Here is a 20,355-nt window from a genome sequence, read left to right as displayed (position 1 = left end):
ACCAAGGATAGTTTTTAGCTAAGGATGTTCCATCCTCCCATGCAGCTTACTAAGGACCCTCTGAGATTATATTGTTTTCACCTATTTTACTAACTGCCAGCTTGCACACAGGAGATGCTCAGGAAATGTTTGTTGAATGAATGATGGGCTTACTGTAGGTGCCTAGGAAGTGCTCATTGCTTGACACAGTGAAAAAGCACTGCCTCTGTGGTCAAGAGAACTGGGTTTCAAATCCTACTTGGGCTGCCTGCTGCCATGTGATTCCTTGGTTTTCAGTGTAAAATGAGGCATTGGACTAATTAGTCTCTCGAATCTTCAGCTACAAAATGATGATCCTTTCCAACCCAGAAAATGGTGGGGGGGGGGGAAGAGCTTCAATGGAAGTTCAGAAACCGGAATTCTAGTTCCTACAACTACTATCTTTGTGACCTTGAGTGAGCATTTTTCTACTGCTGGCATCTCAATCTCCTTTGTAAACATGAACAACATTTGACATCTTTCTCTATAATAGGGAGGTAAATGCTTCTTTGAAAAATTATGAGTCTTAATGCCCAGAGAAGGAATTGTAATTACTTCTCTTATTATTCTTCAGTGGATTTAGAAAGGCTACTTCCTTATCTCACCCATGAATTTTATGACCATTGGGATTAGTCACCTTTGAGTTGTGGGGATATTCATGTTGGCTGCGTCTTTGTGAGGGTCCATAATTCCCCTTTTTGAGCCCCCACAATCAGTGGTGGCTGAGAGATAGAGGTTCAATGGGGAAGTGATTTCCCCATATTAAGGACAGTTAGGGAAAGCAGGGAGAGTGGCTCAGTGGATGTAGTCTCCCCATTTGGTTTATCCTAAAAGCTCAGGAGGGGTATGAGGTAGTGGATGTTGTGAGTGAACCAGTGAATCCTGACAGGTCCTTCCTCTTGGGAAGTGGTCCAATGCCAAGGCTATAAGAAAACCCACAGGCTACTGTATACAGAAGGGACAGGAATGTGAAGAAGCTGAGGTAGATGTGACCACAGTCCCAGGGTACATGAGGGGCTGGGGACTTCTTACAAGTCTTCCTTGTGGCATCTAGAGGGATTTCAAAGATGATTTAAATGGACAGGGAGGAGGGGCTGGCATGGAGGATGAGGAAACAGTGATGGTAGGCTCAGAGGGTAATTAAGGCTTCAGAAGTGGGATGGGGGCTCATTAAGAGAATGGAGATTTAGGGATTAATGCAGGGGATTGATGAATGGGAGGCAAAGCCTCACTGACAGGATGGAGACTTGGTGAGGGAATGATAGTTCATGAGAGGGGTGCTTGTGAAAGAACACATAACTTGATTAAGGAACAGGGAACTCAGTAAAGAGAACAAAGCCTGAGTGAAGAGATGGAGTGGGACTGGACAATGGACTGAGTGGGAGAAGGGCTTAGGGATGAGAAAAAAGATGGGAAGCTGAGTGAGGGGGATGGGAGACTCAGTGGATATAAGAAAAAAAAAACTTTCCTAACAATTAGAACTATCCAAAAATGGAATGGGCTTTCAGGAAATAGTGGATTGTCTCTATGTCAGTAAAAATCTCCATCCAAAGGCTGAACACTACCCTACTGGGCAGAGGATTCTTGTTTAGTTATGACTTCTGAGAGGGTGTGATTCTGAGGTGGAGGATTAGAGGCTCAGTGAGTGGGGATGGGAGTTAAGAGGATGAGGTACTTAGAAAGGGGGAGAGGGATTCGGTGTGGGGTTTGAGAAGGGAGATGAAGGCTCCATGGGGGAATGGGGCCCAAATTACTAGAGTAATGAAGACTTGGTGAGAGGAGCACAGGTTTCTTGAGGGGCTGGGGAATTCTGTGAGGAGAACAGTAGCTAAACAAAAGTGCTCAAAGAGCCATTTTCCAATAGACAGGTGACCAAAGGATATGAAGAAAATTTTCAAGAGGATTGCAAACTAATAACAACCATATAAAATATTGTTCCAACTCACCAATAAGAAAAATGTAAATCAAAACAACTCTGAGGTTTTATCTCACACCCAGGAAATTGCCAAAGATGACAAAAGATAGAAAGTCAATATTGGAGGGATTGGGAGAGGTTAGGCATATTAATACACTATTGATGGAATTATGCATTGGTCATTATGGAAAATAATTTACAATTATGTGAGAAAAGTCCCTAAATTCTTCATACTCTTTGACCCAAACATTCCATTACTTGGCATATACTCCAAGGAGATCAAATTCATAAAGTCCCTATAGATGCCAAAAATTTAAACCATATTGTGGTATAAAAAAACCAAACTAGAAGTAAATGTGTTGGCATTGGGGAAGGGATAAACCAATTGTGGTACATGTGTGTAAAGTAATAAATATTATTGAAATGTAAAAAACCAATTTGAAGAATTTGGAGAACATAGGATGACTTGTGCGATTTGATGCAGAAAGAAATAACAGGAAAATAATACACAATGACTATACCCATGTAAACAAACAAACAAAATCCTCAGCAATTCTATGTAATTGTAATGACCAATCTTGGTCTCCAGAATAGATGAGCCAGCAACTCCCTCTTTTCTGTAGAGACAAAGGGGACTCTCCAGGAAGAATGCTGCATACACTGCCAGACAAGGTCACTGTATTGGTTGTTTGTTTATCTGTTTCTTTTTCATATGAGAGAACATATTCAATGAGAAGGTAGGAAGAAATGAAGAAGGCTATGATAGAGCAAAATGACTGTGATGTCAAAAGCATCAGCCAACCTTATTTTTAAAAATTAAATAAATTAAGGTGTGTGGTGAAATGATAAGGTTTTTGAGTGGGGAAAAGTGACTCTGTGACTAAGAATGAGGTTCAATGAGGGTGATTGCTCAGGGGAATGAGGGCTTATGAGGGTGTTGGGGCTCACTATCATGAATGGGCCTAGTTTCAGTGGGGGGGGCTGTCCAAGAATCTAAGAGCACTCTGGGGCATGATCTGGGGCTCCATTGGTTGCTAGTTCAGCCGTGGCTGTAGGAAATCTTCTCTCTAAAAGAGTCCCAACAAGATCTAATTTGTTCAAGCATTATCTAGGATCCCAGCTTCCAGCTGAGGTTACAAAGAGGTTGGAGACCAGATTGGTGTTTTTGGAAGTCTCCAGGGCTCTAAATCTGAAGTCAGAAAAAGGATTCAACTTCAGGTAAGTCCCTTCCTTTTTTCTGGCCTCAGTTTCCCCTTCTGTGAAATGAGGCAGGGTAGTAGTAAGAGTGTCAGACTTGGAGCCCAGTGAGGGGAATACTCAAGTCTCACCGCTGACACTGGCTACTTATCGATGAGTAACTGAACCTCTTTTAGTATATTTTCTCCAATATATCATGGGAATAATGCCTACAATACCAAGCAAAGGCCTGTACATTTTCAGTCTTATTTTTCACCTTACCACCTCCTCACACCCCCCAGGTTCAGTCTCTCTCGGCCCATCCTCCTTGGCTCCCCTGGGCCCTTAGACCAAGTCCTCCCTCCTCCACCTCCCCCAGGGACTTTGTCTCCAAGATCTAAATCTGGAGTCGGGGGCTGCATTAGAATTTGCCTCTGCCCTTACTCTTTGGACATCTGGTTTTTCTTCTCTGGGATTCAGGCTCCCTATTTGTAAAATAAGGAGGGGGGGCTGGATGACCCATCTGCCAGGCGAGATCAGCTCCACATCCTGGGAGCTCCTTTCCTCAGTAAGGCAGGGGCTCAGTCAGTCTGGGGAGACTGGGGGTCCCCAAGGGCTAAGGCACCAGTTACTGCAGCAGGACCTCATCAGACTAGACACAGAGACAGACGCAGACAGCAGACAGACTCACAGACACCAGACCCAGACGGGCGGGACCCAGGGAATCAGGCGCCATGGCCCAGAACCTCAGATCTGGGGCCATCTTTTATGGGGTGAGGAGACTAGGCCCTTCCTTTGACCCTCTAGTACCGAGGCAACCAACAGAGACATGGAGACAGGAGGGAGACAAGACAAGGGAGAGACACAAACAGGTGGGAAGGATAACCCATCAGCAGGGAGAAGCCCAGACAGTTCCAGCCCAGGAAGGGTTCTGTTCTTCTTCAGGGCAGGCAGGGTACCTGCACCACCCCAACCATCAGGCTGCTCCCAGCCGGTGTGCCTCTGCTGCAGCCTCATCTTGTCCGTCCTTCCAATCATCTGCCTTGTGCTCCTGGATCCTGAGCCTGACTCCCACCCAACTCAGCTTTGCAAACAAGGGCCTGGATGTAACTCACAGCCATCACTTCCCCCCTTTCCGGGACAGACATCTGGGGATGCAGGAGAAAGTCTGCTTGACTCGGGTGAGGAGAGGGAGAGGTCTCCGGACCTCCCTGGGGGGCCGGGGGACCAGTCTCTGCAGGGTACCCTCAGCGCTGCCCGAGGGAGACGCCTCCCGGCAGCGCTTGCACAGGGGTAGCAAGGCCCGGATCTCCTCTTCATCGTTGAATGGACTCTCTCCATACTTCTCCTCTAGTTGCCTGCGCAGCTGCGGGCCAGAGGGTGGAAGGGGGGTGAGGGGAAGGAAGGGTCAGAGAAGAGTGTAAATGGGAAATGGGGAAAGGATTTGAGGAATCAAAGACAGAGGCACAAAACCAAGGCAGCCCAGTCCTTCCTCCCCACCCCATCTCTACCCCAGGGGCCTTAGCCCCTGCACTGAAGCTTGGGGTCAGGGAGGGGAGGGACAGGTAATAAAATGAGAGCACCTCTAAATGCTCTTCCAACTCCAGAGCCCTTGGAATGGTAGCTCAAACCCTTGCTGCCCCTCCCCTCTTAGAAAGGACTCACAGGCAGGGCATCCCCAAACCTGACAGGGACAATACTTATGAGAATGGCACAGTCCACATTAGTGCAAGGTACTATAGCAAATGTCTGAAACTCCTAAAGTTAGGATCATGGTCTCCTCATTGCTGAGGGGCTCTAGGGACCCTGGTTCATACTCAGTGTGGCCCCCTTCTCCCTTGGAGACTTCTGATATGGGCAGGGACAGAGCACCTGATGGACCTCACCCAGGAATCTCCCCTCTCAGGCCTCTGACCCTGCAGGAGGTTAAGAGATCTCACCTGAGGGGCTTGTCTCTGACCTCATTGACATCTGCACAGGGAGGTCCCTCCCCCATGAGACAGCCCCTGACTTTGTGCTCCAGGATGGACAACAGGGAGGGGTTTGGGAGGGCCCTGAAGGGTAAGATCAGGGGCTGGATCTGATTCACCAGGCTGGGAAGCTGGTAGATTGTGCTCAAATGAGATAATATCTGTAAAAGCGCTTGGCCTAGCTCCTGGCACACAGCTCCTTCTCTCCTCCCTGGAGACCTCCAGTTGGAGCCTGATGCTTGGAGTCTCCCACCCCTTCCCCAGCCCTGCCTGCTCTTAGGGGGAAGCTCCTGGCCCATACCTTCCGGGCATTGCCCCAGCCATATTCTTCCAGCTGCTGCTTGAAGCCTGGGTTGGGGTTGGCGATGGGTCGGACTGCTTTGACTGCCTCCAGGACCTCTCGCCAGCCCAGTCCTGTCACCGTCATCACGTAGGCTGTCACAATGGTGGCACTTCGGGAGATGCCCGCAAAGCTGAGGATGCCCAACCTTTTTGTTACTGGCATTGCTGCCTGGGCAACGAGATCCACCCCCACTGCACTCCTCTCCTGGCCAGTCCCCTAAAGGCCACCTAGAAGGGCTCAGACCAAAGAAAGGCTTGGGGAGGAGGGGAGTCACTGGGCCAGGGGTAGCTCACCGATAATAGAACTTATGATAACAGAACCCAAGAGTTTACTGTATTCTGAGCCTCTTCTGGAGCCGATCTTCCCCTTTGAAGAGCAAGTCTTTCTGGCTAGATTTCAGCCTGGGGATTTTTCTTCTTGTTCCCAGGAACTGAAGTAGTTAAGTGGCTCTTGCCCTCTGGTCCCTGATCCCCTTCATCTAGAACTGTGGCTTAGTGGAGAGGACACAGGAAGGAGAGTCATGAAATCTGAGTTCCACTAATAGTTTTCTGGGTGACCCCCTTCCTCCTTTCTCTGAGTCTCAGTTTTCCCATCTATAAAGTGGGAGAATTTGACAAGATCTGCAAAGATCTCTTCTACTCTGACTTCCCACATCTTCTGCGCTAAGGTCCCTTCCAATTTGGATGCTCTATGATTGCATGATTTTGTATCTGCCCACTGGGGCAGTTCACTGGACCCCATCATCCTTGGCACTCAGCAGTCATCTTGGCGGCTCCCTAGGGCCCCTAAGCGGGGTGGGAGGAGAAGAGGTAGGGCGAGCTAGAGCTCAGTCCAGTGGTGAGGTTGGTAACATTTCTGTATTTCTGCAATATTTCTTTTCTCCTTAAAGGCACCTTGTATAACTCTCAGATCTCTTGCTAACCATGATCCCTCAACCAGGCTGACTCTCCCCTGGCAGGACTTAAAGCTGAAGAGTTTCCCTTCTACATATCCTCCAACAAAATTTCCAAGTAGGGAGCTCCTGAGTAGTGGTGGAAGTCTAAGGAATAAATAAACCCCTCCTTAGGTATTAATGATATTATACTCCCAAAGAAACGTGAGGTTTTAACAGAGTGGAAAACATCTAGCCCAACCCTTTCATTTCACAAATGAGGGAGCCAGGTGTCAAAAAGGAAAAGGGCTTATAATCAATCATTGTCAGACCAAGGAGTAGAACCTAGGGTTCCCCTCATTCTCAGCCCAGTGCTGTTTCCACTCTGTTCTGCTATCTCCAAAGGAATGAGTCAGAAAGGATGGAATTCCAGATCTCTGAAAAGATCCTTCAGGAAAGTGTCCTTTGAACAAGGGGGTAGAAGGATGGGGCAGGGAAAGAGGAGGGTATTTTACTGAGCTAAAAATGCCACTTGGAACTCCAGGGGCCAGGATTCTGGGTAGTGGGTGGCTCACCAGTGTACAAGGCAGGTCCCTCCACTGAGGCGACAGTAGTGGATGAAGTTGATGCATTCTTTGAAGTGCTTCTTACTAGGAGAGAAAGAGACACAGGCGAATGGCTAACACAGCAGAGAGAGGGGCTCCTGAGCTCTCTGCTTCAGGCTGCCTTGACCTGACTGAGGCTGTGGTCCAGCTGCTTCTCCGTTTTGTGCCTGGGGTGGGGTATCTAGGTGGTTAGAGCACTGACACTGCAGTCAGGAGGACCTGAGTTCAAATTAGCCTCACACACTTCCTAGCTGCATGACCCTGGGCACCTAAACCCAACTGCCTGGGAAAAAAAAAAAAAAAGAAAGAAAGAAAGAAAGAAAGAAAGAAAGAAAGAAAGAAAGAAAGAAAGAAAGAAAGAAAGAAAGAAAGAAAGAAAGAAAGAAAGAAAGAAAGAAAGAAAGAAAGAAAGAAAGAAAGAAAGAAAGAAAGAAAGAAAGAAAGAAAGAAAGAAAGAAAGAAAGAAAGAAAGAAAGAAAGAAAGAAAGAAGGAAGGAAGGAAGGAAGGAAGGAAGGAAGGAAGGAAGGAAGGAAGGAAGGAAGGAAGGAAGGAAGGAAGGAAGGAAGAAAGGAAGAAAGAAAGAAAGAAAGAAAGAAAGAAAGAAAGAAAGAAAGAGAAAGAAGAAAGAAAGAAAGAAAGAAAGAAAGAAAGAAAGAAAGAAAGAAAGAAAGAAAGAAAGAAAGAAAGAAAGAAAGAAAGAAAGAAAGAAAGAAAGAAAGAAAGAAAAAGTTCGTTTGTGCCTGTGTTTATTACACACCCTTTTTCTTTCCTTATTCGTTGAATAAAGCACTTAGAAGTGCTGGGGTAAGATGAATCACAGGTTGCTGGAGCTGTAATGGATCTTGGAATTTAAAATGTCAGAGCAGGGAGGAGCCTTGGAAGAAACCATCTGTGATGTGATGGAAAGAGCACCAGACATATCAGGAAAAACACACAATGACTATAACTGGGTAAGGGGAAAGAATAAAATAACAAGCCCCAAGATTGAATTCTGGACCCTGACCAAGCTTAGTCACCCCACAAGAAACGAGAGAATGCAATTCCCTCCTTCCTCCCTTTGCAGAGAGCATTACAGATTGCCTACCCTGTCACACTGCTGATAGGTTCATTAGTCAGGCTGACAGGTTGCTTTTTTCCCTCTCTTTAAAAAAAAATTCTTTGTCATGGAGAATGACTTTCTTTGGAGGAGAAGAGAAGGGATATATTTGCTGTTGCTGTTTGAAGGCAATCCGAGTTAAATGATATACCCAGCTAGTTAACTGTCTGAGGTTACATTTGAATTGAGGTTCTCTTGATTTCAAGACTAGTGTTTTCTCCACTGCACCATGTAGGTGCCCCAGAGAAGGGATATATTCAGAAAAAAAGTGATGTAGAAAAAAAGGAGATCAAGATTTTTTTCTTTAAATGAAAAAACATTACAGCTATATCCATAGAACGTGGGTTGGAATTCTATCTTTGTGACATTGGGTAAGTCATTGAAACTCAGTTTCCCCATCTATAAAATAAGATTAGAGATCCTTTAAAGTCTCCTATATCCTAAATTATAATCTATAAACACAAAATATAAGGGCTGAAAGGGATTTTAGAACACAGAAAACAGGGACTGAAGTAGAAAGAGAGCTGGATTTTAAATTAGATTTTTCACATTTGAGTCTTGGCTCCAACACTTACTAATTATATAAAGCAAGTTATGTTGGTGGGGAAAGTGCTCTGCAAACATTATGTCATGACAGAAATAGGAAATATGGTATAGCACATATAGATACATACATGCATACATACACACATATGTGTGTACTATAGCATGATAGAGCTAGAAGGTATTATGGGAATCATCCAGGTCAGATTTTTTTTTTAGCCAGGATCTACTCTTTTACAACATAATTATTTCCTTTGTAATCCTATGCATTTTATTATTATTTTTAAATAATAGCTTTTTACTTTCCAAATAAATGCAAAAATAGTTTTCCACATTCACCCTTGCAAAACTTTGTGTTCCAAATTTTTCTCCCTTCCTTCTCCCCACTCCCTCCCCTAAACAGCAAGTAATCCAATACATATGCTAAACAAGTGTAATTCTTTTATACATATTTCCACAATTATCATGCTTATGAATTTTATTTTATGCATTTAAAAACACTATTCTGAATCCAGCCTGATAAAGAGTTCATGGTACAAAAAATGTTAAAAATGCCTGATTTATTACAACTTTCCCATTTAATGAAGGAAGAAAGACAAAAGTTACACAACGAGTTAGTGGTGTAGCTGAGATTAGGACCCAGGTGTCTTGACTCTAGTCTAGCAATATACCACCACGATGCTAGAAAAACAATTCTGTAAATCGAGCGTTTTGGTAGCACTTTTCTGGTAGCAAAAAACTGGAAACAAAGTGAATGTCCATTGATTGAAGACTGGATTAAAAAAAACAACAACAACCTATGGTATAGAAAATTTCCAGCTTATAATGAAAAAAAGTAGTGGTATATTAAATTTAGAATAAAGACATGACTATATCTTGTCATCCCCCTAAGAAATACTGGGCTAGGGGTGGGGATGGGGAACCCCCTGATTTAATTGGAAGGAGAGCCCCTCCATTGGCTGGGAAAATACTGGCTTTGCCCTGGCTAGCTCTTAAAAAGTTAGCTTGCAGGGCAGCTAGGTAGAGCATCAGCTCCATAGTCAGGAGGACCTGAATTTAAATCCATCCTCAGGTACTTGATCAACTTACTGTGTAAACTGGGAAAGTCAGCTAATCTCAATCACTTGGGGAAGAAGGGGGAAAGAGTTAGCTTGCTACCTCTGCAGATATCCCAGGCCAGCAGTTAAAGAAGAATCTAACCTGAGATGGAACTTCTTAGTGGGGAGAAAGATTTCTCCCTTTTCCATACTTGACTTCCCATCAATTATATGCATGAAAATGGAAGGACTTGCCCAGTTCAAAGAGATGTGCAGTAAAAGCCAGGAGCAGGTATAAATAGGAGATATCTTTTCTCTACCCCATGGAATATATATATATATATATATAATCAGGTCAAAAAACTTGAGGAAGGAAGAGCCTGTGAGCAGTGAAAGCTGGAAGCAAAAAGAGCAGACACCGAACAAAAGTGAGAACTAGCCCTGTCAACCAAGAGTTGAGTTTCTGAGAGGGTACCTTGAGTACCCAGGTGAATGACTATCAACAGAGATGCTGATCCTACAGGACCCCAGAGCTGATAATACCAGGGGTGTGAGTTGCCTTGGTCATGTGTATTCCCTTCCTGTGACTCACACCAATGTACTATAAGTTTATGCCCATTTCCCCCAAAGACTCTTATATGAATTATCAGGAAAATGTGCCCCAGGGTTATGAGTTGGTTTTTGTTTTTTGGGGGGTTTTTTAGTTACTGTCCTTACCATGCCATTTTGATAAATGTCTTTGCTTTTATTTTTTGAAGATATGCTCACTGATGGAGGCTTATATATAATTTTAGGAGTGTATTATACCCTTGAACTTGAGAGTAGTAATAATTCTCTCTGAAGAGAGTCCAAAGGGGTCAATATATATGTAATGGAACATTAATATGCTATAGGAAACAATGATTATGAAGAATTCAGAAACATGGAAAAGCAAAATCAAGAAAACAATCTCCATAGTGAATACAATAGAAATGGAAAGGATAATAAAACCTAACAATGTATAATTTTAATGACTAAGTTTTGCCACAAAGGAGAGATGAGGAACCTCTCCCTAAAGAGGTATGGAATGTTGTACGTACATACTGTCACTCAAGGTTCCTGTGTTGGTTAGTTTTATTGAACTGTACTCTTCTTTACAGGAGTTAGGGGGATTCATCTCCCTGAGTTCAAATCTGGTCTCAGACACTTCCTAGCTGTGTGACCCTGAGCAAGTCACTTCACCCTGTTTGACTCAGTTTCCTCATCTGTAAAATAAGCTGGAGAAGGAAATGGCAAATCACTCCAGTGATTTCCCCAAGGAGACTCCAAATGGGGCCATGAAGAGTCAGACAGGACTTGACTCCTCCAATAACAACAACTTCTTTATGTTGCAAAGGAAAGCTCATTTGGTAGGGTGAGTATGGAGCTTATATTAGAAAATAAATGTGATATAAAAGCAAAAAGAATCAATGAAATTTTTAAATAAATACAAAAAAGTTAGTTTAAATGACCTCTTTTGGCTCTAAAAATTTGATGCTGAAATATAATTTCTTGAACAAATTATTCAATAATTCCCATGCCTTCTAACATGTTTAGGGTTACCTTTTAGTGTGGCTCATGCCATTTCACACATGACTGATCCAAATAGAGGTCTGAGGGCTCCCTTGTAGTAGAGATTCTTTACTACCCCTGCCTTCCAAGCCCCCTACCCCTGCAATAACATTAGTATAATACTTACATAGGGACTTCAGGGGTGTCAGGCACTGGGATCCGAAGATAGGTAATATCCTAAAAGAAGAATACAAGCTCAGAAAGTTAGGAAATGTCCAAATGCCAGCTTTTGCCTTCCAGCCCCAATGCTCAGTGGCAAATTCATTTCTGGGTCAAAGTCATTTCTCCACTTTAGGCCTCTGTTTTGCAAACCTTAAGACCACATGGCTTCTAAGGTCTTTCTCAGCTTTGTTATTTTGTGAGTCAATGGAACTGAGATCCAGAGGGGGGAAAGTCACACCACGAATTAGTTACAGAGTAAAAGCTTAGACCTGTGGTTGAGTGACTTCCAGTTCTGAATTCTTTGTAGGTTACAACTATGAGGATAAAAGGAAAATCATGGGAATTGATAGCCAGCAAAGCTAAGAGAGATATGGCTTCTTGTGGACCTCAGTCTCTGGCATTCATTGTAACAAAATTGACATCTCAAAATAAATCTCCCTGTGTCCTGAGAACAGGATTTTCTGGCATTAAAAATATATACATTTATAAGAAGTCATATTAAAACATGTCCTTTTGCCTAAAAAAAATAGATATGCCCTAGGTAGCTGCCTACTTTGGCCACGTTCAGTCCTAACTTTGGGGAGAAGGGGGAAAATCAGGTTGGGAACAGATCACATCAATAGAGCAAAGGATTTTTAGAGTTCTCAGCTCACCTAAAATATAAGACCTGAAATGGATTTTAGAATATAGAATGCTGAATGTCAGCTAGAAGATACCTTAGAACCAAGGATATTAGAGCTATAAAGGGAGCTTAGAACATAGGACACAGCATATCAGAGTTATAAGGGGACCTTAAAACATAGATGTTAGATTTAGCAAGGACCTTAGAGACCATTTAATTCTAATCCCCTCATTTTACAGGAAATAAATTAAGGTACAGACAAAGGCATTTACTTATTCAGCATCAAGATGAGAGATGATGGAACAAGATATAGTTGGGCTTGAAGTTAGGATGCAAATCTTGTCTTTGATGGCTACTAGCTGTGTGACTATAGCAAGTTCCTTAGTGTAAACTATGTATCCATGGAAGGAATTCCCATACTGGAAATTCCCCTCACTGATAAAATCACAGGTCATGGATTTGTCTTTCTTACCCTACCCGCTCCCAAATAAGTTAAGCCTGAGACTAGAACCTCTGTCTCTTGACTTCCATTTTAAGCTTTTCAACCAATTTCCACCCTGGATTTAGCACCACTCCCCCCCCTCCCCAAGCCCCAAGGAGTTCTCAACAGGGCAACAATAGATTCCCTTTTACCCTTGCCCTGAGTGTGATCCCGGGCTGGAGGCCACTTTGGCCACATTCTCAGGCAGGGCACTGGCTACAGGAGGTGTCAGTGGGGTTGTGGAGCTTTGGGGGGGGGACGGCAATACCTGCAGCAAGGGCTGGGGAGACTCGTGGATAGAGATGATGTGCGTGATTTTATTCCTGCTCAGCTGGTCTGGGTCTTTGGCATCTGAGAAGGAGGAAAAATCCAGTGCTGATTTGGTGGGTTTATTTATAGCCCTTAGAGCCTGGCTGTGCAGGCTAAGAGGCCCCTTCCCTCCCCTTTCTTCCTCTCTCCACCATAGGTCAGACGTGGGGGGGGGGGCCATATAACTTAGCAAGGGCCAAAACTTCCAGGCAGGTTTCTTAATTATCACTCCAAGGCTATGTCTACTAGGCTTTAAATAAACTAATTTTTGCTAAGGTATAAAAGCTGTTTGTGTCTTTAAGGGTCACTTTTCCCTGGGACATATTTACATTTTAACCAAGAACGTCAAACCTCAAAAAAAGGAAGGAAGAAGTGAATCTGGGAATATCAGGCACCCAGAAGCAGCAGTAGAAAAAGCACAGAATTTGGAATCAGGAGGAACAGGTCTTATTCTGCCAGACCCACCTGTGTGGCCTTGGTCAACTAGTTTTCCCCTCTGTAAAATGAAGAAGTTAGTCCAGACCAGGGATTTTTAACCTTTTTTTGTACAGACCTTGAGCAGTCTGGTGGACAATGGACCCTTTCTGAGAAGAATGTTTTTAAATGTATAAGATTTCTTTTTTTTTTTTTCTCAATAGGATTTTATTTTACCAATTAATGTAAAGATAATTTCCAACATTCATTTTTAGGAGATTTTTGAGTTCCAAATTTTTTCTCCCTGCCTCCCTTATCTCCTCTCCCTCCTCCCAAGACAGCAAACAATTCAATATTGGTTAAATGTGTGGGATTTCAAAGGAAACCAGAAGATAAAGAGGTAAGTTTTTTCACCATCCAAGCTCATGATACCTTGAAAATATATCTAAGACAAATCCCTAGTTCTAGATGGTCAATATGGTCCCTTCCAACTTTGATAGTCTTAAATCTGAAAGTCATATCTAGCTCTTTCATTTTATGTCCTTTGGTTCCTTTCAGCTTCTATTATCTGGTGATCCATGATCATTATTAGAGCTAATGTTCTGTGTTCTCTAAGATGACTTTGCTCATGGTTCTATGATAGGGATATATTTTAGGATAGAAAGCCCTTCCAGAGAAGGAACTTGAAGGAAAGGAAAAAGGATACTAGCTCTTTGGGGTTGAGGAGTAGGAAGGGTTAGGATAAAGAGAAAGCACTGGAAAAAGATTGAGAAGTGATAGAAAAGGGGATGATGGAGCTCTGGGCCATGGTAGGGTGCTCTAGGGTAAGGAATGAAAAGAAAATTTCCTAAATTCCATCCCCCTAGATGGTGGGGAAGGAGAATGTGTATGGCCATGGGTGGTAAAGGACATACAATTTATGGCCCAAAACTCAAAGTCTTTCCTAGCATGTTATAGACATAGTCAGATACAATCAGTATGTTGGGTGTTTTTGCTTAATTGTTTTTCTTCCTAACAACGGAGGAGAAGATGGATGGAGCAGGGAAAATAGCTTCCAGGAATAATTGTGATGAAAAGAAAAAAGACATTAATAAAACATTTTTTTAAAAGTTTGCTTTGCCTCAATCACATAAGGACCCCTCCCTCTTCCCCATCAGTAAGCATTGAAAATTAATTCCATTTCCTGGATTATGTGAGTATGTGTGGGTATGTGAGTGCAAGTCTGTGTGTGTGTGTGTGTGTGTGTGTGTGTGTGTGTGTGTGTGTGTGTGTGTGTGTGAAAGAATAAGGGTGGGAGATTTCATAGTTCAATATAGACAGCCCATTGTCTGCCACAGGAGACAGGTCTGTGCTGGGTACAGCATGTGGGTAAACTTAGCAGTTTGGGACAGGGCAAAAGACCTTTTGAGTTGCCTAGCAGCAAGTGAAAATGGGCCAAGGCCAGAGACAGCTCTGAAGTTATTTGCCCAAGATCCCACAGTTACTATGGCCCAGTCAGGATGTGGATCTTCATTGCCTGACTCCAAATGCTGCGTTATTTCTCCTGTACCTCTGCCCTTCTCATTATAACCTAAGCTTGGATTGGCCAATATTGCTCTCTGTGAGCCCTGCATAATAGGACTGTCTCCTATCCACTGATAATAGCAACAACTTACATCTCTATTTTAGAGTGTTTTAAGATTTATGCAGCATGACTCTCCAACAACCTTGTAATAAAGGGAGGTCCTTGAAGAATTTGCAAGTTTTTACAGTAGGTTAAAAAAGGTGCCCCATAGTGCTCTCCTGGGAATTGCTTTCCCAATGTCTGTGCCTCCATGTGCTGGACCAGGTCCAGAGTAGGACAGATTAGAAGCAGCATCAGCAGCCCAAGCCAGTTGCAGTAACATGATCACTTTCCTCTCGAGAGCTTTAGATTTTCAAACTGGATCCCATCTGTTAACCTTATTTTTTTCACCCAAGAAAAGGCAGGGGTTTGCTCAAGGTCAGGCCACCAATTAACAGCAGAGGCAGAAGCAGAACCCAGGTTCCTCCCATTCCTAAAACCACACTGTCTGTGGCTAAAGCCCTGGAGTTCAGTATCCTGCAGATACTTTCCTGCACACCTCCATCACCAACAAAAGGAGATACTAAAAGAGTGTCCTTCTAGCCCCTAGGATAAAGGGTTTGCAGGATGCCTTCCTGGAAGCTAGCTGGTGCAGTGTCTGTCGGCTAACAGCCTTGCTCTTGGGGGTCTTATTCCTTCCCCTTAAAGTCTTCTTCCTCCCCTACCTTGAGCAGTCTATGCTTAGGATGTTAGAAATACAGAGTGGCAGTATCAGAAGAGACATTGGACATTATGGAGTTCACCTACTCCCCCTCAATTTACAAAGGAGGAAACTGAGGCTCAGAAAGGCTATTACTCATTACTAAGTGGTAAAACTTGGGTTCAGAGCCAGGTCCTATAACTACATAGGACCCATCACACACCACTGTCCCTAGGACAGGACTAGTGAGGGAAAATATCTTTCCCAAGGTCACACACTGAGCCAATAGCCCCCTCAGGATTGGAATTCTCTTTTTTGAGAAAATGCAACCTAAGCCAAAGGGAAATCTGTCTCATCTTAATTATTTGTTAGTTTTTCTCCTCACCTCACCTTCATTTCTTTCTGAAGAAGGGAAGGTAAAGCTGCCTTTCATAATTCATAAATGAATTTCAGAGCTATGGCCTTTTCCTGAGGCAGAGGAATTTGCTCTATTGAAGAAAACCAAGATATCCAGCTAGTAGCCAAGGACTTGGGGACCAAATCCAGGCCCCCAGTTGGGGTGGAGAGCTCTGGGATTCATCCAGGGGCTAGGTCTATAGAATTATAGAGTGGGTGGCAGGGCTGGGCTTGGGCTAGGCCGTGTTTGGACTTTGGGGATATGGGAGAAGGCACTGCTTACCAATGAAGTTTCCCAGATAGAGTCCAGGAAGAACCTGTAGGAGCATGGAAAAGAGGAAGGTCAGATTTGGGCTACAATGCACATTTTCCCCTCACTGGGCTGTTCACATGTTGAAACAGAGAGGTCTTCTTGCCCTTACTGCCCATGCTTCTCAAACCCTTGATGCTGCTGGGTTATGATTACAGGATCATAGAGTTTAGAGCTAGGGATCCCAAATCCCCTCAACTTTGTAGGTAAAGAAAATGAAACCTAAAGAGTGGAGAGCTAAGAGCTTATGGAGGAATAAGGGGCAGAAGAGGGATGCAAACGCAGGTCTCTCTGCCACCAAATCGGCTTTCCATTCATTCTAACATCAGAAACATCCTGGGCTCTAAACACTCCCCAAGGAGGGCCCTGTGCTTGGCTGAAGGTAACCAGCTTCTCTCCATCTTCCTCTCACCCCTAGGCCCTATCCCCACCCTGCAACTGTCCCCATGATACCTCTCTCACACCTGACTCACTCTTTCTTTTTTCTGAACGACCCAATCTGTCCCCAGGAAATGGGGGGCCAACCCGAATCAGGGAACCCAAGAATCCTGATTGTCGGAGCAAAGTCCAGCATCCTGTCAGTCGGGCTGGTATCTCAATGATCCTTCCTGGGTCAGCAGCATGGTGTGGCTCCAGGGGACGGGGTTCAGAGCCCAGGATACTGATGAAAGACATGCAGTACTCAAGGAAACACTAAAACCCTGGCTCTGACTTAAAAAGATCTTTGAAAGTCAGTAGGGACAGGACAGGGTCAGATGAGACAGAAATACAGAGGCAAAGTCATTGAGAAAAACAGACAGGCAGATTCGCGAATGGAAAGAAGGAAATGGACAAAGGGAGAATTATACAGAGAGGCAGAGATGAAACAAGGACAGACAGACTTGCAAAAAAGGAATGGGGAGATGGAGAAACGGGGAGGGAGAGAGACAGATAAGCCAAAAAGAAAAACAGAGGATGCAAGGAAGGCTGGATGGTGACAGGAGGATGGGAAGGGTGGAGAGGAATAAAACCCAGAGAGAGAAATACTGAAAAGGCCTTGAGGGATGGAGAGTGCGGGAGAACAGGAGATAAAGGCAGAAATCCAGAGATGCAGAGAGGAAGGAGAGCAGGGAGAAAAGGGACTGACAGGACAAAAAGAGACGTGTAGAGGGATCCAAGGGTGGAATCCAAGGGAGGGAGAGGGGACAGAGACGGTAAGTAGCCCCAAAAGGGAGGTAGCACACACCAGTGAGGAGCAGATGCGATGACAGAGATGAAGGACAGAACAGAAACGGGGGAAGGCCGGAGAAAGAGAGCACACACACACACACACACAGCGGTCCCTCTGCAGCAGACCAAGAGATTTGAGTCAATTTGGTCTAATTCCTCTGGGGGGTGGGGGATGGAGGGATTGGCCAGTCGCGGGGGTCTGCATTGAGGCCCAACCCACCCTCCATCTCCACTGACTCCTCACCTTGTTCATGCCATTCCCCATGGTCCTTGTGGGCCAGCCGGCTGCCCCTGCCTCCAGTTCCCAGTCAGGCTCCAGCCCGACGGGGCCCCCGGCAGCCTGGGAGGTCCGATCCAGGCGCAGGCGCGGGGCTCTCTCTCCTCGTCCGGCTCTGAGGATCCGGCCAGTGTGCAAAGGTGTCACTCCCTCCCGAGCTGGTCCGGGCAGCTCCGGGCTGGAGACAATGGCAGAGCGGGAGGCTCCACCTATTCCCTAATCATGTGCAGGCTGCGGGGCTGCTGACTGGAGGCCCGGCTCAGCCAAGTGAACAAAGCCCCAGTGTCCCTCACCCCCAAGGGCTGCCTGCTGTGCCCCCGCTGGGACAAGGAGAAATTGTTTCAACCTTGCAGTGGGAGGCGGGCCCCCGCCGGGCCCCCGGGCCGTGCCCAGGGACGTGAGCACCTTTGAGGGGCGGGCAAACCCCGGCAGGGCCGTCTCAAGCAGGCACCATGCGTGGGACTGTGGGAAGCCAGACATGCTGGGGGAGAAGCGGAGGGGAGGGGGGAAGGACTGATTCTGGAGTGGGACCCCTGTCACTGCTGCGCTTGTTAAAGATGCACAGCCCCCGTACCTGGGGGGGGATGTTAAGTGAGGCGGGGGAGAAGCGGAGGGGAGGGGGGAAGGACTGATTCTGGAGTGGGACCCCTGTCACTGCTGCGCTTGTTAAAGATGCACAGCCCCCGTACCTGGGGGGGGGATGTTAAGTGAGGCGGGGGAGAAGCGGAAGGGAGGGGGGAAGGACTGATTCTGGAGTGGGACCCCTGTCACTGCTGCGCTTGTTAAAGATGCACAGCCCCCCGTACCTGGGAGGGGGGATGTTAAGTGAGGCGGGGGAGAAGCGGAGGGGAGGGGGGAAGGACTGATTCTGGAGTGGGACCCCTGTCACTGCTGCGCTTGTTAAAGATGCACAGCCCCCGTACCTGGGGGGGGGATGTTAAGTGAGGCGGGGAGAGAAGCGGAAGGGAGGGGGGAAGGACTGATTCTGGAGTGGGACCCCTGTCACTGCTGCGCTTGTTAAACATACACAGCCCCCGTACCTGGGAGGGGGGATGTTAAGTGAGGCGGGGGAGAAGCGGAGGGGAGGGGGGAAGGACTGATTCTGGAGTGGGACCCCTGTCACTGCTGCGCTTGTTAAACATACACAAGCCCCACTACTTGGGGGGGAGATGTTAAGTGAGGGGATGAGAGGATACTTGTTTTAGAGGCAGACTCAAGGAATGTCGGCGCTGGAAGGGACTGTTTTACAGAGACAATAAGTGTAATTTATTCAAGGGCACACACTGAGTTGATGATAGACCCTTAGCTAGAGCCCAGGTCTCCTGACTCCTGAACAAGAGCACTCTAGTTGCAGAGGAAATAATGAGACTCTTCTCCCAGGATCAGTGGACTTAGGGGAGGACACTCCCGCTCTTTTCCCAGGATCAATGGGTTTAGGGAGGACGTTCCCGCTCTTTTCCTAGGATCAGTGAATTTAGGGAGGACGTTCCAGCTCTTTTCCCAGGATCAGTGGGTTTAGGGAGGACGTTCCAGCTCTTTTCCCAGGATCAGTGGGTTTAGGGAGGACGTTCCTGCTCTTTTCCCAGGATCAGTGGATTTAGGGAGGACGTTCCCGCTCTTTTCCCAGGATCAGTGGATTTAGGGAGGACGTTCCCGCTCTTTTCCCAGGATCAGTGGATTTAGGGAGGACGTTCCAGCTCTTTCCCCAGGATCAGTGGGTTTAGGGAGGACGTTCCCGCTCTTTTCCCAGGATCAGTGGATTTAGGGAGGATGTTCCCGCTCTTTTCCCAGGATCAGTGGATTTAGGGAGGACGTTCCAGCTCTTTCCCCAGGATCAGTGGGTTTAGGGAGGACGTTCCCGCTCTTTTCCCAGGATCAGTGGATTTAGGGAGGATGTTCCCGCTCTTTTCCCAGCCGGTCCGCGAGTGCAGACAGCCAGGAACGTAGTGTTCCATATAAGCAGACAGAGGCGCGGGCCTCACACACAGCAGTTGCTCCGGGAGGTGTTTTCTAGGGCAGACAGTGGCCCAGGAGCCGCTTCCAGGGCGCCGGGGTCGGCCTGAGGGAGGGAGACACACACACAGCAGAAGAGGGGCGCGGGAAGTTACGTCACCCTCAGCATGCAGCTGGAAGCCGCGTTAGGAGAGGTTCCCCAGACTCCGGTGGCAATAAAGCCCGCCTCCGCCATTCTCCTGCTGAGTGTCTTTAGAGAGAGCCTTTCCCTCTCGTGCGGGGTAGTCCCAGTCCTACGGAAAGTAAACTCCGTCCCAGGACAAAGCAGAGCACTCCACTAGCCTGAGGATGCTCGGGGGTGAGCGGGAGAACATCGGGCAAACACGTGTCCCGCCCCCGCCCCGGGCTCCGCCTATCGCGTTACCGCTTAGTCCCTGATGGACAGGGCAGGGGGGTGGGGGGAGAGGAAGAGGGAGGAAGTGGCCGCGACGTTGCTTCGGCAACGCGACGCACAGGGGGGAGAAGAACGCGGTGGTCGTTTTGGGGCAGGCTGGGGGGTTCCCCACAAGCCCGGAAAGCAATGCAATGTCCAAATCGAAGGTAAGAAAAGACCGGGCCAAAAGCAGCGTTGCCGTTCTCCCCAATGAGGAGGACGGAGCTGCTGAAGGACCGCGAACGCCAGCATCAGCTCCGGGTAGGGGATGGAGGAGAAGAGCTCCTCCTAGACTGCGTCTGTTTCTGAACGCCCTGAGGGAAGAGAAGCAGAAGGCAAGAGACTACAAGTCCCGGCATGCACTGATCCGCTAAAGAGGGG

At 46.4% G+C, this 20,355-nt stretch overlaps 2 protein-coding genes across 6 annotated transcripts in view; one reads left to right on the top strand and one right to left on the bottom strand.

The window, feature by feature from the left end:
• Positions 1 to 1,978: 1,978 nt before the first annotated feature.
• On the bottom strand, positions 1,979 to 18,012 carry DUSP15 (dual specificity phosphatase 15). 2 transcript variants are annotated; one of them, XM_074292785.1, is made up of 7 exons: positions 17,556 to 18,012; positions 16,076 to 16,109; positions 12,699 to 12,781; positions 11,293 to 11,342; positions 6,869 to 6,943; positions 5,381 to 5,552; positions 1,979 to 4,475 (listed from the first exon to the last, which is right to left on the bottom strand). In XM_074292785.1, the coding sequence occupies exons 1-7, from the start codon at positions 17,574 to 17,576 to the stop codon at positions 4,230 to 4,232; spliced, it is 681 nt and encodes a 226-aa protein (XP_074148886.1). In that variant the 5' UTR covers positions 17,577 to 18,012; the 3' UTR covers positions 1,979 to 4,229. The 2 variants fall into 2 exon arrangements, with proteins under 2 accessions (XP_074148886.1, XP_074148887.1); XM_074292786.1 differs by lacking the exons at positions 11,293 to 11,342; positions 12,699 to 12,781; positions 16,076 to 16,109; positions 17,556 to 18,012 and adding an exon at positions 7,657 to 7,725.
• A 1,984-nt stretch (positions 18,013 to 19,996) lies between these two features.
• The window catches only part of TTLL9 (tubulin tyrosine ligase like 9), a 41,750-nt gene continuing 41,391 nt past the window's right edge, over positions 19,997 to 20,355 (top strand). For 2 of the 4 annotated variants that reach the window (XM_074292779.1, XM_074292778.1), the window contains exon 1: positions 19,997 to 20,141. In XM_074292779.1, the coding sequence (XP_074148880.1) occupies positions 20,127 to 20,141 (15 nt within the window). In that variant the 5' untranslated portion in view covers positions 19,997 to 20,126. Of the gene's footprint in view, positions 20,310 to 20,355 lie in introns of all 4 variants that reach the window. The other 2 variants (XM_074292777.1, XM_074292776.1) reach the window with 1 other exon arrangement.

Source organism: Sminthopsis crassicaudata, chromosome 2 (assembly GCF_048593235.1).
Source record: "Sminthopsis crassicaudata isolate SCR6 chromosome 2, ASM4859323v1, whole genome shotgun sequence".
NCBI lineage: Eukaryota > Metazoa > Chordata > Mammalia > Dasyuromorphia > Dasyuridae > Sminthopsis > Sminthopsis crassicaudata.
The sequence above is the reverse complement of the archived record's forward strand: the minus strand, read 5'-3'. Positions and strand labels throughout refer to the sequence as shown.

Excerpts from the sequence above, each read along its gene's own strand:
- DUSP15 (XM_074292785.1), bottom strand. The coding sequence starts at position 17,576 with ATGGGGAATGGCATGAACAAG. Across the intron at positions 16,110-17,555 it reads TGGGGAATGGCATGAACAAG|GTTCTTCCTGGACTCTATCT; the intron begins GTGAGGAGTCAG and ends ATGCTCCTACAG. Across the intron at positions 5,553-6,868 it reads GGGACCTGCCTTGTACACTG|CTTTGCGGGCATCTCCCGAA; the intron begins GTGAGCCACCCA and ends GGGCATCCTCAG.